Raw genomic sequence first — 16,693 nt, 5'->3', positions numbered from 1 at the left:
ATGTGGAAGCTGTGACACAGATCCAGAGGCTGAAATTTAACAAGAGCAGCATCAGCAAAGGCGGTATGCTATGTGGTATGTACTGAAACTGTATATATATGCTTAGCGGTTTTGGAAAATGACTAAGTTCCACTTTATGGCGTCTTTTTTTTTTAAGCTGTACATGTGGAAAGTGCAGTTTGATGACAACATTGCATGTTGTTTACTTGATGTGCTTATGCGCTGAGAGCTAAGTTAACAACACAGAGATATTTGAAGCAGTTTTACTCACCGCATGTGGTTCCAACACACAATCGTGACCCTTTTCCGTTGGGACTGCATTATCCTTAAGAAATAAACAATGTGCAATCCGAAATGCAGGGAACAAACAAAAACACTTGCACAACTCCGTTGATGCTCTGTAAAAATAAACTCCATCCACTGGTCCCTTAATGCTGTTTCTCTTTTGGTAATCTGTCCAGGGTTGTCTTGCCCTGGCAACCAAAAACACACTTCTTTTGTGACTTTTCGCGACGCTCTCGCTCTGATCAGGCTGTGCTCAGCCTCTCAGTGCTCTGCTATACGGGAGCGCGCGCTCTTCCGGCAGAAGAGCGCGCACTTAGGACCCATATAAGGAAATTCCGCTCCATCTAACGTCACACAGAGCCATACTCGAAAAAAACTTTCCGAAACTTGTGACAAACCAGAAGAGGTTTTTTTGGAACAAAAATACTCCTTCAAACTTACAACTTAATTTTTGAAACTTTGTCCATGTTTAGCATGGGAATCCAACTCTTTAACAGTGTAAAAAACTCAGTATGCATGAAATAGCATTTCACCCCCCCTTTAAGTTTTCTTTTTTAGACATCAGAATTAAACACGACAACAACCAGTCAAAACATGTCGCTTATAAGTCTGCTTATAAGTTATAGTTTTGTCTACAAACTAAACACACGTGAAGCTCACAGTCATTTCAGCATTTGCCTCGCACTTCATGAACTTCATCTCCAAAGCCTCTGCGAGAGAGCTGCTCACCGTATCTTCCCGACAAACGTGCAATTTTTTTTTACAGAAATATGTTACCATTATATAGTACTTCTCAAAATAATAGGCTAATACTATTACTATTATTTGTAAGAAATATAATTCAATCAAAATAGTTTTCATCCATGCTTTAATATCAAACATAGGCTACCGTTTTTTCGTGCATCTTATTTGAAAATAAAGTTGCAATGTTTTTGTTGTAAATTAATTAATTGTTATATATTTTATTATAAAAAAGTCATGCCTATATGCATTCTCAAAGCATTTCCTTCCATAATAATGGTAAATGAATAGTGTGATAATACATTTTAATATGAAAAAAAATATTGTCATAATATTTCTGGCCATATCACCCAGCCCTAATTTTAAATTTTATCATGAATGTGCTGGGAATTAAAATGAAAGAAAGGTTAAAATAAAAATAATAAAATACAAATTAAATAATATGCACATACTACATATTATATGTCAAAGTCTCGCTAAGATTCTAAACATAGAATAAATAAAATCTAAAAGTTTATTTAAAGGGTATTTATGGAATAAAGCAGCTCTCAGCTGTGATTGGACAGGGCAAAAATTGGGCTAGTTTTCGTTCCTTTTGGTCGGGTTTTGAGAAAGCGTTGGCTGGAAATTTCTCTAGGACCTGGCAACCCTTGGCTGGAGTTGTGCGGGGAACTAGAGCAACGGCGGCGAGCAGGGAAAAGCCTCGCGCGTCTCAGCGAAGCCCTGCGCGTGGGTAGAATGAGTAGAATCAACTGAACTGCGCACTTTTAATAACAGCCTACATTTTTATCCCAGAAACGGCGTGTAGTTCTTTTTTGGGCTCGACAGAATCGAGTTAGTTAGTTTAGCGTTTAGTCGACTTAACCCACTCGGTTCTCTGACTTCAACAGCGATTATTTTGGAGTTGTTTTTAACGTTTGAATTCCCCCAGCCTCGAGTGGAAGCGGGATTAACGTTAAGGGGGCCTGGAGAGAGGGAGGAGAAGGTGGGGCACAGTGAGTCAAACGGACCGTGCGCTCACTACTGTCCGTCCGCTTCAACCGAACCAACAACGGATATTTTTCCTTTCATTAAAACTGACAGGAATCAATAATTTCCTGTTTGTCGGAATTTGGAGAGCGGTAACGTCGGCTGTCAGCGTTTCTTGGCGCCGCACGTTCCTGGTACTCTGAAGTATCTACGCTGTAATCCTCTGATATATTTACCATTTGGACGGATTTTTCTGGTGGAGTGTAAATTCCCCGGTCTTGTTGGACCATGGCCGACGACGACGTGCTCTTTGAAGATGTTTACGAGCTGTGCGAGGTCATTGGCAAGTAAGTGTCACGGTTTGATTACTTTTATAATGCAACACAAGCAAATGTGCATCTGCAATTCGAGCTTCGTCTTTTGCATTTTGTGTCTTATGTCAGATGAGCATAATAGTTGTCACTGCACTTTCGGTTGTTGTGGTGCAGTGCTGCTGTCGAACATACATGACAGATACATCCAGTCTTAACTCTTCAAAAACGGCATGTTGTCTGAAGCAGGAGGAATGGGAGTGGCGTGTGTGAGAGATGAGATAAGTCTGTACTTTCAGCATTCATGCAGGTAGATCATTCACAACCAGTGTACAAAACAGGAGTGATTTTGCATAGCTACACTTATTGCTGTCAGCACTGATGATATCTGCAAAGGATTGTGATGAATAAACCGTGTCATATGCATTTTTAAAGGAGATTTAGGTGTCACCTGACATTTGGGGTGTTAACTTACATCCAGAAATCAGGTTTGTGCTTGTAGTCATGCTAGCCTGTGGTTATGTTATTGGTCATTGTTAATAGCCACTGCATGTCTTTTACTTTGAATGGTCAGTATTGGATGTCTTTTGAGTTCTGGCTATCATAATGAGTTGTTTAATTTTTAAAATGCAATAATGTCCCAAAATGGGCATTAATGTTTCATCCAATGTAATGTAATTTGCTCCAACATTCGGTAGAGATGGACTGCTTTTTTATGACATATAAGAAGCAAATTAGTTGCTTCTTAACTAATTTAGTTAAGAGGAGTAAGTGTCTAAAAAAAAGTATATTCAGTACTGATTGTAATATTTTCTTTTGCTCTTTGACACAATATATATATGTGTGTGTGTATGTGTATATATATATATATATATATATATATATATACACACACATACATATATATATATATATATATATATATATATATATATATATATATATATATGTATATATATATATGTATATATATATATGTATATATATATATATGTATATATATATATATGTATATATATATATGTATATGTATGTATGTATGTATGTATGTCTATTCTAATAATTAAGTTTTATATTATTTGTTTTGCTCATTGTTATGGTCATTATTGTTGGACTCAATATCGAACAACAGATAACAGATTTGAGAAGTTAATAAAAATCAGTCACACCAATTATCTGTAACATTTAGAAACACTTTCTTTCACACAAAATAAAATATATTTTTGTTAGTGGTACCTAGTTGACCGATATTTGTGGTAAGTGTCACATCAATGCAATAGTAGTACAGCTGTAGCCAGGCTTAAAGTAATAATAAATGAACCTTTTAGGGAATAAAGCTATAGGGATCTAACACCATAGAGATTAAAGTTGTTTCTGATTGAATGCTTTGTTAAGCCACATTACGAGTTTGGTGACTTTTTGATGTGAAGGGCACTTCACATGTATCAGCAGGCCTGGATCCTTTCATATAAAACCGAAACACAGTTATCTTCAGGTTGTAGATGTATTTGTGGAACTATTGTTGTTATAAGACAATCTCATATTTTTGTGTTATATAACCAGGTTTTTCTCCAGCTGTCACTGATATGCAAGTGTTTGCTTGAGTTTTGATGTAAAGAATATAATGCATGTACTTTTCCAATACCATGTAATTAGAGCTCCCAACATGGCACTCTGGTACTCAGAGTTTGTAATTAGAAGCAGTTTGGTACATGTAGCTGTCTCATAATTACAAAACAACATATAGTTAGCATATGCATTGCGGTGGATTCTGCTTAAACTATATTTAGGTGCATATTATAAAAATTTGGGTTTAAAAATATTCAGGCAATCAAAATTTGCCAGTGAAAAAAAGAGAAACTCTGTTGATGGACTGTTTTCATATCGTATATTTAGATACAAGGATATATTTACCTCTGCCTTGTTTAAAAAAAAAAAATACCTGTAGTACTGTAAGTTTTGTTTACAGGGCCTTACAAGGTTGTTCTGCCATGGACCGATTCATTTTCTTTCAAAGTGATGCACATACAGTACACACACAAAATTGAAATCCTTTTTATCTGTCTCTGTGGCTTGTCACTGTCTGTGATCCACTTTCTTGTTTCGTGGCTACCCTGAGGCCTCATAATGGTGTTTGGAGGTAAAGAAAGGAAAGAGGATGCTGTCCATTAAGCAGGTACACTCCGACTGACACTGCTTCCCTCCCTAGGCCAATGTGAAGCCATGCTCACACCACAGGATTTTGGGCTGGATTTAGTCACGGACAGTGACACGGATTTTGACCAAATCAGTGCTCGTTAAGTATGAGCAGGTCAGCAATGTGATCCAAACCTGTCTTGAACTATAACAGACGCTATGACATTTTCAAACCTGTTTGATATTATCGGCACGTGAAAAATAATAAATAATGAAAACAAATTGTTATTTTTATGTAAGGCTTATTACTTATATAAGCAATACATTTTACTTAAAGCATCCCATTTTGTCCCAGGGCTTGAGAACCTGTGCCCTAGTTAGGTACACGCAGAAACTCGTGACCGATGCTTGTTGCGGCGTCACCATTTAGTAACATCATTGAATGCTCCTGGAAAACGTATTGTCAGTGTCAGTCACAGCCTTTTAATTGCTGTTTTGAATCCAGCAATGATTTATTTACAAATTATAAGCTCTGATTATGACAAGTGTGGTATAAAAGCTTTGTTTATTAGAGGAATAATAGGTTAACTGGAAAATATTAGATCGCGACCATGCCTCTGGATGCCGTTCGAGCCTATGGCCTTCACTTATGTCGTTTTGTTCTGGTTTGCCGGTTGGTCACAAATTTCCACAAATTCAATAACATTTAGGCATTGTTTCTGTTCCTAAATCTAAATCTTTACAGTCTAACCCTCTAATTTCGCAGGTTTATTTTATTATCTTTCACTTTTAATCACTGTTTTCGCACAATGTTTTCGCATCTCTTTCTGTGGTAAACATGGAAAGGCAAATGAAAGATTTCATGAATTAAGAATTTGCTCGATTTATTAATTTGTTCCCTTATTTCAGTTAAATCATGGGTTATTTAGGGAGCAAAATTAATGAAACATGGACAGTTGCCACAAATTAATAAGTAAAAGGGATGAATTAACAAGGATGGCCTTTCTGTCCTGTGTCCCGCAGCCCTACAAAGCAATTATCTGGGGAAATTATTTAGTTACTACATTTCCTTTGCTTTCCATGTTGAATAACTTTTGTGTTGTTTCTATTTTAATGTACTTTTAAAGTTTAAATCACATTAAAAGCTTCATTTGTACATTGTGAATGAATGTGCATTTATATACCGTCACATCACTCACAGCCTCTCGCATTTTTGTAGTCGCTGTTGCGTTTGTCATAAAGCCCTTTGTGTTCAGACACCTATGAGACCAGGAGCTCTACATTCATCTTGCCTCAATGTATCTTTGTCTACGTTTACTTCCTCTTTATAGTTAGGTATCAATGTGTGCGCAACAAGACCATTTTGTGTTTGAGCGCCACCAAGTCGTGTTTTACTGTAACTCAGCAGCTCCAGGCATGTGAACAAAAGCAGCAATCTCATTGGTCGGCCAGTTTTTAACTCGGCCAGTTTTAAATAAGGGTGCTCCGATTGATCGGTCGCCGATCATAATCGGCCGATAATAGCTTTTGGATGTTTGATCGGCCGTCTCTATAAAGGCCGATCCAGAAAAGCCGATCAGATGACGCAAAACTCGCGAGACGATTTTTTTACGCGGTGCTAAAAATGGCTTCACCGGTCTGGCAATTCTACGTGGTGTGCGAAAAAGATAATACATTAGCAATCTGCAACGTGTGTACCAAGCAAATCCCACGAGGCGGAAAGCACGCAAAACATTTTAACACCACCAACCTCATCAGACATTTGAAGGTTAGTCACGTAAAGGAATATGAGCAGTTTTCAAAGTTAGCTAGCGCAAAGAGAGAGCGAGACTGTTCAGCAACTCAAGCGCCACTCACTCAGCTGTCAGTAACAGAGACATTTCAAAGAAAGCAACCCTACAGCAGGGACAGTAAGAAGCATAAAGAGATATCAGACAAAATAATGGAATTCATTTGCCTAGATCACCAGCCTCTGTCTGTTGTGGAAGACGAAGGTTTCCAGCGACTCATGTCCTATTTAGATTCACGTTACACTCTGCCAGGGCGTAAATATTTCACTGATGTGTGCCTGCCGCAGTTATACCAAACCGTGTTTACATATGTCGACAGCCTTATGAAGGACAACATAACATCGATTGGTTTCACTAGTGACATTTGGAGTGCGAGTGTATGCCCCATGTCCATGTTGAGCCTCACTGCGCAGTTCATTAATCAAAACTTCGAACTACAAAAAGTTGTTCTACATTCTCAAGAGTTTTCAGGGTCACACACCGCAGAGGCTCTTGTTGCTGCATTCAGCGACATGTTTCAAGCATGGGGAATCCCGAAGGAAAAAGTGCATGTTATTCTAAGGGATAACGCAAAGAACATGGAAAAGGCCATGAGGGATGCCAATCTACCCAGCCTGCCGTGCATGGCGCATTCACTCCAGCTCGCCGTGACCGAGGGAGTCATGTCACAACGCAGCATCGCTGATATAATCGCTTCTGGAAGACGCATCGTCGGTCATTTCAAACACTCCCCGCTTGCTTACTCACGACTTCAAAGTATTCAGAAACAACTGGGCCAGCCTATCAAGAGACTACAGCAAGATGTACCTACCAGGTGGAACAGTACTGTATACATGCTGCAGAGTCTGCTGGAACAGAAACGTGCCCTGTGTGCTTATGTAGCCGACTATGACTTACCCTCCATGTTCACCAGTAGCCAGTGGAAATTAGTTGAAAACATGATTTCGCTACTCGCCCCATTTGAAGAGCTCACGCAGCAGATCAGCTCATCCACTGCATCGGCTGCAGATGTTATACCATCCATCAGAGCTTTAACTCGTCTTCTTGAGAAGACAGCAGAGACTGACCACGGTGTAAAAACTTCAAAAGCCACGTTGTTGGAAGCTGTCCAGAAAAGATTCCGTGACATTGAATGTGAGCGCCTGTATAGCATTGCTACAATCCTCGATCCGAGGTGAGAAAACTTATTTTACACATTTGTTTGTGTGAGTGTGTGCGCGCGCGCGTCAGAGCGAATTAAAGAGCATGCAAATGAGTATTTCAAACGTTTTAATTCATAACTGATAAAAATATATATATTTTTGACTATTCTAGTAAGCTCCTTAATTCATATAGCAAGAATAGGCATATTTGGTCTAAATGATTGATACAAGAAGCTATTATTACTGAAATAGTGTAATTGTGTTATTTTGGGTAGGCTGGTATTTCCTTCAAATTCTGTTAAATTTGCTGTAAACATGAGCATTTAGAAGAGTTATTAATAATATTAATAATAATAATAAAAAAAGCATATTTTTTGGAGTATGCTAGGCTGACTAATCATAGCAAGAGCCAATCATAACCTTCAAAATTAAATAATAGAACATTTTCTTAGTATAGATTTTCCATTTTTCTTGTAATTTCTCTGTGCTGTTACATATTTCTTTTCTAACATGTAGCAACTGTAACCCAATAATTAAAGTATTTTTGATTCTGATTTTTGACAAATTCAAATTCAATTTAAATAAATTAATGAATGTTTTGTTTTCTTGTAAATAAAAGGTACAAAGACAGATATTTTTCTGACGCAGTCAAGCCCCAGATACGTGGACTGCTTTCTAATGTCCTGGCCACTGGATTGGAGCAGCAGGATGGTGAGGCGAGTTTGGCTGCAAGCGGGTCCGGACCCCCAGAGAAAGTACCACGAACCGGCTCCTTGCATGCTATGTATGCTGAGTTGTTGGGTGGAGATCAGGAATGTGGTAGCAGTGAAAACAGCAGCTCAGCATCATTGCAATTGAATTTCTACCTGTCAGAGCCAGTTATCGCTCAAAGTGGACAGCCACTTGTTTACTGGCAGAACAATAAAAGCCGCTTTCCCGCTCTCGCACAAGCAGCACGCACCTACCTCTGTGCACCGTGTACAAGTGTTGATAGCGAACGACTTTTTAGCACAGCAGGGAATATTATTGATGAGAAGAGGAACAAGCTGTCAGCCAAAAATGCAGAGATGCTTATATTTATAAAGAAAAATCTGCCATTGATGCTTAAGAAGTAAGCTTTGGGCAATCTAATAATCTCTATCCCCCCTCTCTCTTTTTCTACCTCTCTCTTCCTCTCTCTACCTCCCTAAATGCCCACAAAATCTGAATGAGCATCTCAGAAAGCTGTTATAGATATACAGATAAGGAAGTTGTTAGTTATTAGAATGTTTTGTTGCTGTGCACTTTACTACCTGTGCTCCTTGAAATGGTGTTTTACAATAACCAATGTCTGACTGACTTAAAACAATATTTTGGTTATAGCCTTTTTTGTTGCAGTTTTAAAAGTAGCCTAAAGCTAAATTTAAAGACTCAGATGTTATGTCTTATCTTATTTTATTTATATATTTTCCAGGAAAGTTGTATTAGTCAAGTCCTAAGTTGTTCCTAATAACCAAACACATGCTGCTAAGTTAATTTGTTGGAAATGTTGCTTCCAAATAAATACACAGTTGTCAATTCATGATGCGTTGTCTTCTCTTAATTGTAATACTTAATGTGCATTGTTGTTAAATATTGTTAAAAAAAATTATGCTACATGATAAATAGAAGGCTTCAAATAGACCCTGTAATCGGTGATCGGTATCGGTATCGGGGGATACAGCTTCCAGCAATCGGGGATCGGTGATCGGCCCCAAAAATCCAGATCGGAGCACCCCTAGTTTTAAAATATATATATTTTTTAAATTATGCTTTTACGCCTGGCATTTTGCACATCTGTCAGTGTGCACACTCACATTGGCACCCTTTGATTAGTCACAAGTAGGGCTGTCACTTTTGTGAAAAAATCATTTTCGATTTTTAAGACATAAGTGTTCATTGAATCGATTGTAAAATCGATTTTGCATGACTAAAAAAAAGACGTTTCCTTTTTCAACGTCAAATAAGGGACGAGCGTAAAGAGAGTGCTGCAAACGCACAAGTCAGCAATATTTATTATTTATTGGCATGACGTTTCGTGCAGAATAACAAACAGCAAAAAGCAAAAAGTATATGTGCAGAGGGGACGGCTGCCATAACAAAAACATCAGTGCAGGCTTCAACCCGGCTGCATTTATGATTTAAGCAATTCAAAAATCTCCAAGACTATTTAAAAAAATGATTCAATGCATTTCAAACAACTGTTCAAAAAATTAAACTTTAAATGGACTTGAGAATAGGCCATGTGTGTGTTTTTTATTGAACGTAACCGACACCATTACAAATTTATTGGACAGGAAAACAAGTCAATCAACATTTTCGGGGTAAAATAAGTGCACAGACCAATTGAAGGGCCAGTTGATCGTCCTTGCTTGAAGAAATGGCCTACAATCGCTGTAATTTCTCGAGAAAATTAGAGAAGACTTATTTTCACTGATTATTGGGAACGCCTCTTTACTGAATGTTTTGTAGTGTGTGCACCTTGTTAGCATTGTGTTGTGTAGTATGCACGCAGCTATGACAAGATGACGACAGGTGAGAAGAAATCTTGTTGCGTAGCGTGAGCAACACAAGTGATTCGGCTAGTCTTTCAGTCATTTAGCATGAGCTTGCCATAAGCTCAATAAAAGATGTGGGTGTGTGCACGTGCTGTGTTTATGTCTGTTATTATAAACGGCACAGATTGCTAATACAGCACAGGACAAAGAGTCAGGGTAAATGAACCAGCCAGCAGTGCCATATTTCATTGTTATATTTTGTCTGACCTCTCGGTATGTTTGTTAAACACTGAAAGCTGCTACCTTCCAAGTAGCCGTTTATATTGTGTTATTCAAAGCAAAACTGACATTTGTTTATTTTTTACATTCTCATGTTCAGGACAGATGTTTGGAAATCTATTCATTGTTTTTTTACAGCCATGGCAGATGGCTTTGCAAACTATTAGGTGCGGACACTAGTAGTATGCCAAAGCACAGAGCTGGATAAAGTGACTGAATTTGGCTCTGTATATATTGTTACTGGTCATCTACTGTAATGTACTACTTCCAAGTGGTGGGCTTTAAGTCCAGAGTGATCGTGTTTAGGGATGCACGATAATATCGGCACAACATCGGTATCGGCCGATAAAAGCTTAAAATGACCATCATCGGTATCGGCCGATATAAAAATTTCTGCCGATGAGCCAAACCGATATTCTCCAAGTGAAATAATTGACCTGTTTTTCAGGTGTGAATGTCTGTCTACATTTGTAAAATAATACATTTATGGTAGAATCAATACAGAAGAGATACATGGATTTCTCTTCAGTAAAATTAAAGTTTAAATATATCAGGCGAAAATGTTTATATATATCGGTATCGGCATCGGCCAAAATTATTTAGAAAATATCGGCATATCGAATATCGGCCAAAATCCAATATCGTGCATCCCTAATCGTGTTGTTTATGCTCTATTGCTTTAGTAGTCTCAGAATGGTGCCAGAGCATCTTAGCAGTCTGATTGAGATTTGCTGATGCATGAAACCATCATCAAGCAGCCTGAACAAGAGTTTTAGGCCACAGTGTGCTGCACAGCAGATTTAGCTCTGTTAGACCTGGCAGTGCAGCCTAGCAAAACACGCTTCAAGTGTTTAAATTCTAAAGACTACTGTGTGAGTCTAGGAAAGTTTTAACATCCAGGTATTTGATATAACATATTTGTCCTTAAGAAACCTTTTCATACAGTTTTCTTTTGTCCACTGAGAGTGAGAGCCATAGATAACTTTGACACGGTTTCCTGCAGGTTAGTCCCCACTGAGAACAAATCAAACTATCCCGGTCTCATAAACCCCCAGGATTCTGCTGGATCCTGTTGTGAAAGCACCACAAACCATAAGTAATTGACCTTCATTTATCCCTAGCTGCAGAAGAAAAATCTTGTAATAAAGGCAAGCTCCCCCCACACTTCACCTCAACCCCTCAAAACAAGTGTTAAAATGTAAATTAACAGCATGCTTATAAGCATGTTGTCTTTAATAGTGTTTTTTTTATGAGCGTGGGAAGGGGGGTAATGAGGTCAGTAAGAGTGTGTCACTGACTTTGTTTCAAGGCTGACTGACACACTGACCCAGATGAGAGGGTAAGATCACAGAATCGGCTTGCTTGAGCATCTAGCTTTGAGCAAAATTTTGGGAGTGTGATTAAGTTTGACAGTGTTGTGACTTATTTCAGCTTTATGTTGTTATGAGTTGAGTTTTGGCAATCTGTGCCATGGTGGATGCAGACAGCAGGTTGTTATTTAGTGAAGGCATTGTCCCTCAGGTTTTACCAAATTTTACCTTCCTTTAATGTTGTTAGGATGCACTGTGAAATTAAACGTGAACGGAGACGGTTTCCTCTGCATTTCGTCATATTCCTTCTTCAAGCACACTATTTTTTGTACCATGTATTGAATTTTAATTTCTTGTGTTTTCATGGACATTCTGTTTAAACTGCATTGCTTAATGTAGTTTGTTTAGAAGACTTTGTAACAGAAATGAGTCGAACCAGACAAATCAAAGAGTCTATCAAAGCAGTGTTTGGAACACGAGCCGAATTCCTCAGGAAGTCATAAAACATTCTGTGCCACAAGTCCCAAGGAAGATAACCAACCAACCAAACAACTTGTTCACACAACAGCTTTCAACATTAACACCACTAGAACAATTATTGACAATTTTAATTCACAGAAGAGATTGTCAGATATGTTGTTCGTAATCGAAATGCAACGCTGGACATCACATGGAAACCCATGAGTTAAACACTTCCATTGACTTCCCCCCCACCTAGCAAATCCAGACTGAAATTCCTAAGGGGGGGGGGGGCTTGTATCCTCTGCTCTCCACAGAACATCCCTATGTCAGAGAATGACAAAGAAAATGTCTTTTTGTACATATATATATGGACCAGAATGAACTCAAAAAGACTTCTAAATGAATCAGTCCATCGCTTCACTCCATATTCATTTATGTGTAACCCACACATATGACTATCATGTTATAATCACTTATTGTGTATGTTTTTTAATAACTATGGCATAGCTTAATGGTTCATAATTATGTTTGGTATGTGTGTGATCGAATCTGCTTGCTTGATATTGTCCTGACAATCATTTATTTGTCAAATATATCATAACCTGGTAATAGGAATCATGTCCAAAATTAGACCCTGCAAGGCAGGAAAATTCGGACCACATGCTTGGTAAGATAAACATATGATTTATGATACCCCCGAGCCAAGACAATTTCTGATTGGTCAAGACAACATTTGAGGTGTGGCCAACAGGCCAGTTTAAATACTTAGGACACCATAAAATCTTTGCTTTTAGTCTCTAGCTGTGTTTTCTGCTATTAGCCATGTTTTTTTTTAATCACTATTCTTTGAGCGCGGTTGCAGCGTGCTTCAGCCTGCAAGCCTGCTGCTACTCAGTCACGATGAGAAGAAACACCACCTTGTCTCGTCAAACTTTATTTCTTTTCTTTTCCGTTTGAGAGTTTCGTGTTCTGAATTAAGTTTGTAACGTCGAGTTCAACTTCAACCAGCCACACAACTCTGCATCTTCAATCAACGCCCAAGCACGGGCTCCCCAAGACGTAATTTCAGCGACTACTGAACTTCTAGCCAATCAGCGACATCGGAAACCAAGGCAATGTACCCTCAGACATTTGTACTGGTGTATCTAATATAATTTTAACCCCAATGAGGATCTCAATGCGAGGGCTAATTACATGATTGATGGTTGTTCATGTCTATGCAATTTAACGTATTGCTGTAAACTTGGGATTCCATATTTCCATTCTCTTAAACTCATCTTTCCCTAACTTTCGATCTTCCTGCAACTTGTGTGAATGTGTGAGTGCGTGCGTTTATGTGTTCGATTAGTTTATATGTCTTAGATTTATCTAATAAAGCCTTATTCATATTGAAAAGAGAAGTATCTTGTGTTTTGTGCTTACAAGTTAATGTCTTAAACTGCCGATCTTGTTACTGTGCTAATTGATAGTTTTCACTATAGTTTGGATATAAATATCCAGCGCAGATTTGATGTTAAACGGCTTGTTCAGTGAATCGCAGGGCGTCTCAGTGATCAGCCGTGAAACAGTGATTCTGTTCAAATTCCCTTTAAATTATTAAATGATTCCCTTTGAGCTAAATTGACCTGTTTCCGTTACAACTTTTAAGCATCACCTGGCGAGTGTAGTTTGGGCTCCTCCTCAGTGCATCTTATAAATGTTGTCTTACACGCTTATAAAGGGGCTTCATGATGCCACAGAAGAACCTTTTTTGTCTAAATGGCTCCATAAAGGACCTTTAACATCTAAAGGACCTTTACATTTCACAAAAGGCTATTTGTGGAGAAAGAAGGTTCCTTATATTATAAAAAGTTGCGAAAGAGATGGTTCTTTGAAACATGTAGACAACAGGTTAAGTAAAAATATTAAAATGCAATAGCGCATAACTATAGCAAAATGCTCCTCGATATAGTTATTTTTCTAGCTGACTGATGAGCGAATGGACACCGAAAGGTTATTCTGAGGCCAATTTATATTACATTGAAATGTTTATAAGCTTTACACGTTTCCCGCAGTTTAAAACATTGAATGAGCTTTTACACACAGCATTTCAGTAAGTTGTTCTGTAGACTCGCTTATAAAATAGCCTACCTATTTTGACAGGGAAATGCAACAAATAATATTGTTTAAATGTTCTCTCTCTCTCTCTCTATCTCTCTCTTTCTCTACGTGAGTGTGGGAGAAAGCGACAGCGATTTCACACTAGAGTTTACGGTACATTAAATACAGGTGCGCTGCGCATTATGGCTGCACGATATTGGGAAAAAATTACATTGCAACATTTTATCTTTCTGCGAAATATATTGCGATATGAAATCAAATGGAATATATTTTTTTTACAAACAAAAATGTGGTGAGCACACTTACATTCTCATTTTAAATGATTTAAACAGAGTATTATTTAAATACGAGTAAATTATTTTATGATATGGTTTGAATTGTTAACTAACATGAACTTACCACGAGCAATACTTTTGTCACTATATTTATTAATCTTTGTTTATCTTCATTTATAAAAACACAGCTGTTCATTGTTTGGTAATGTTACTTCACAGTGCATTAACTATGTTAACAAATACTGTACAACTTTTGATTTCAACAATGAAGGCTATAGCCTAAATGTTGAAATTAACAATGTTGTAGAAGTGCAGTTTAGTTATAGTAAATGTTAAATAATGTAGTTAAATTGTTTAATAAATAAAACATTATTGTAAAGTGTTACAGATTTTTGTATGCACCAATTCAGACATCTCGTGAGTTCAGTTTTGGACAGGTCAGTTGTTTAAACCATTCATTAAACTGAATCGGTTCAAAGGAGTTATTAGTTCGCGAATCAGACATGTGCGGCACGCATTGTGTAATTATCTCTGCAGTTTAGGATATCGCACAAGATTTGACAACACAGAAAACATTTCATCACTGGATAGTTTTTTTTTTTGACACCATCGTGTCAATTGATTTTGATTAATCTGCGCGAGGGAGAGAGAGCAAGACAGCGCTCGTGTTGTTTGAAGACAAGGTGAGCGTGCGCGCGCGGCCGGGGCTCTATCGCTCTCTCTCTCTGCTCGTTCTTATATGTGCCCTGTTAAAATGACAGAACTTAAAAACACATGCAAATGATAAACTTTCACTCTATGATGGTTAAGCTGTGCATTTAATCCGCGAATCACATTTGTCAAGGGCCGGGGAGCAGCTGGCACGTACAGTTAATGAATAACAACTACGACAGCCTACATCACACATCCTGCGATGTGACTATTGTGGATTCATACATCGCGATATTGATGCTTAAACGACACATCGTGCAGCCCTACTGCGCATCCATTTAGGAAAAAAAGTACAGATCGCCTGACGGAGAGTCAGTGTTCGCGAGTGAACATATATCTGTGCTAAACTTATGCTTAGCCTCCAACTAACACACTCTCGAGTAAAATCTGAGAATTTATTAGCCATTGGCTAATATTCGACATCATTTAGTAGCCAAAAGGAAGATATAGTCGCATGTGCGAGTGATTTACTAGCAATGTAGAGGGTTGGCCTGTGCTCTTAACATTATTTGTTATTATTTTCTGTTGAATTGTTTAATTGGCCCTAGTAAGCCTTTTGCACTTGATTTCCTTGATAATATATACCTCTGTTTGATTATAATGTCTCCAACTGATGAGACAAAGCCCTTCATATTATATTACTAAAGAGGATATTTCTAGCTCACCTGTGAGGGCCGTAGTCTCTCTCTGACTGCATCGGCTTTAGGCTCATTCTTTCCCCCTGTCAATCACTGCTGTGTCTACTGCCCCTGAAGCTGCTCTCTGATAGACCCCAGCCCTTATCTCAGTCTGGATGCTACACAGGACATTTGCCTTATTGACTCTACACAGACATACCAAACTGACCCACTGGAGCTGCTGAGGCAGACACTACAATTTTTTTGCTTTTATAAACGTCTTTTCCTTTTTTTCCCCCCTTTCTCTCTTTCATGGTGGGCCTTTTGAACTGAAGTCATTTCCTGCTGCTTTGCCAAGATACACAGCAGCCTGGGCCGTCAGCTCAAAAACGGCTGGATTAAATTTAACTATATTTCCTAGGTAACCACTCAGCACTATTTTACTGCGGCAGTGAGTCAGAGGCAAAGTGAATACAGTAGTCCCTGACCTGAAGTGGTGCTTGCTTTGATCTGGTATCTCACAATGACAAAACAATGTGAAGGATGTCAACTTCAGGACATCTATAATGGGGAATGGTTCTTTATGAGGGTGACTCTTGATGTTCACACATTACCGGGAAAGTGGCCTTTATCCTGTGTATGTGTGAATCATATTATTATAATTATGACTTCTCTGTGGACCGTGATAAGAGGAAGCACAATAATGCTGTGACTTTTTGCCAGCCACAGCTCAGGGGAAGTTGGTAAATCAAATATATACAGACCTCACACTTTTGCATGAGAAAGATTAAAAATGCTAGGTTTTTCATATATTTCATTCATATAGTTTACACTTGTTTGTTTCATGCATCTGAATTGTTAAAACATCTCCATTTATACTTCACACATAAATGTGTCGTCGCAAAACCGATATAAATCCGATCTTCAAATCCTGCGCTATATGTAAATTTAGCGTAGTTTATGTCAACATGATCAAAAGATAAATGCTGCATTCTATTCATTAACAGCTCATTTCAAGATCAAAGCCTGCAATAGGAGAGCGCGCAACA

The 16,693-nt window shown here is 38.2% G+C and overlaps 2 protein-coding genes across 15 annotated transcripts in view; both read left to right on the top strand.

Annotated features, from left to right (window-relative positions):
* Nucleotides 1-1,660: 1,660 nt before the first annotated feature.
* caska (calcium/calmodulin-dependent serine protein kinase a) overlaps nucleotides 1,661-16,693 on the top strand; it is a 158,087-nt gene continuing 143,054 nt past the window's right edge. For 9 of the 14 annotated variants that reach the window (XM_052564433.1, XM_052564422.1, XM_052564428.1 and 6 more), the window contains exon 1: nucleotides 1,662-2,342. In XM_052564433.1, the coding sequence (XP_052420393.1) occupies nucleotides 2,284-2,342 (59 nt within the window). In that variant the 5' untranslated portion in view covers nucleotides 1,662-2,283. Of the gene's footprint in view, nucleotides 2,343-16,693 lie in introns of all 14 variants that reach the window. The other 5 variants (XM_052564432.1, XM_052564429.1, XM_052564425.1 and 2 more) reach the window with 2 other exon arrangements.
* LOC127964300 (zinc finger BED domain-containing protein 4-like) lies at nucleotides 6,090-9,127 on the top strand. Its single transcript, XM_052564434.1, has 2 exons — nucleotides 6,090-7,406; nucleotides 7,994-9,127. The coding sequence occupies exons 1-2, from the start codon at nucleotides 6,385-6,387 to the stop codon at nucleotides 8,487-8,489; spliced, it is 1,518 nt and encodes a 505-aa protein (XP_052420394.1). The 5' UTR covers nucleotides 6,090-6,384; the 3' UTR covers nucleotides 8,490-9,127.

Source organism: Carassius gibelio, chromosome B9 (genome assembly GCF_023724105.1).
Source record: "Carassius gibelio isolate Cgi1373 ecotype wild population from Czech Republic chromosome B9, carGib1.2-hapl.c, whole genome shotgun sequence".
Taxonomy (NCBI): domain Eukaryota; kingdom Metazoa; phylum Chordata; class Actinopteri; order Cypriniformes; family Cyprinidae; genus Carassius; species Carassius gibelio.
The sequence above is the reverse complement of the archived record's forward strand: the minus strand, read 5'-3'. Positions and strand labels throughout refer to the sequence as shown.

Bases quoted from the DNA above. Each gene is read 5' to 3' on its own strand.
- LOC127964300 (XM_052564434.1), top strand. From the start codon at position 6,385: ATGGAATTCATTTGCCTAGATCACCAGCCTCTGTCTGTTGTGGAAGAC. The intron at 7,407-7,993 runs GTGAGAAAACTT...TGTAAATAAAAG, and splicing joins GCTACAATCCTCGATCCGAG to GTACAAAGACAGATATTTTT.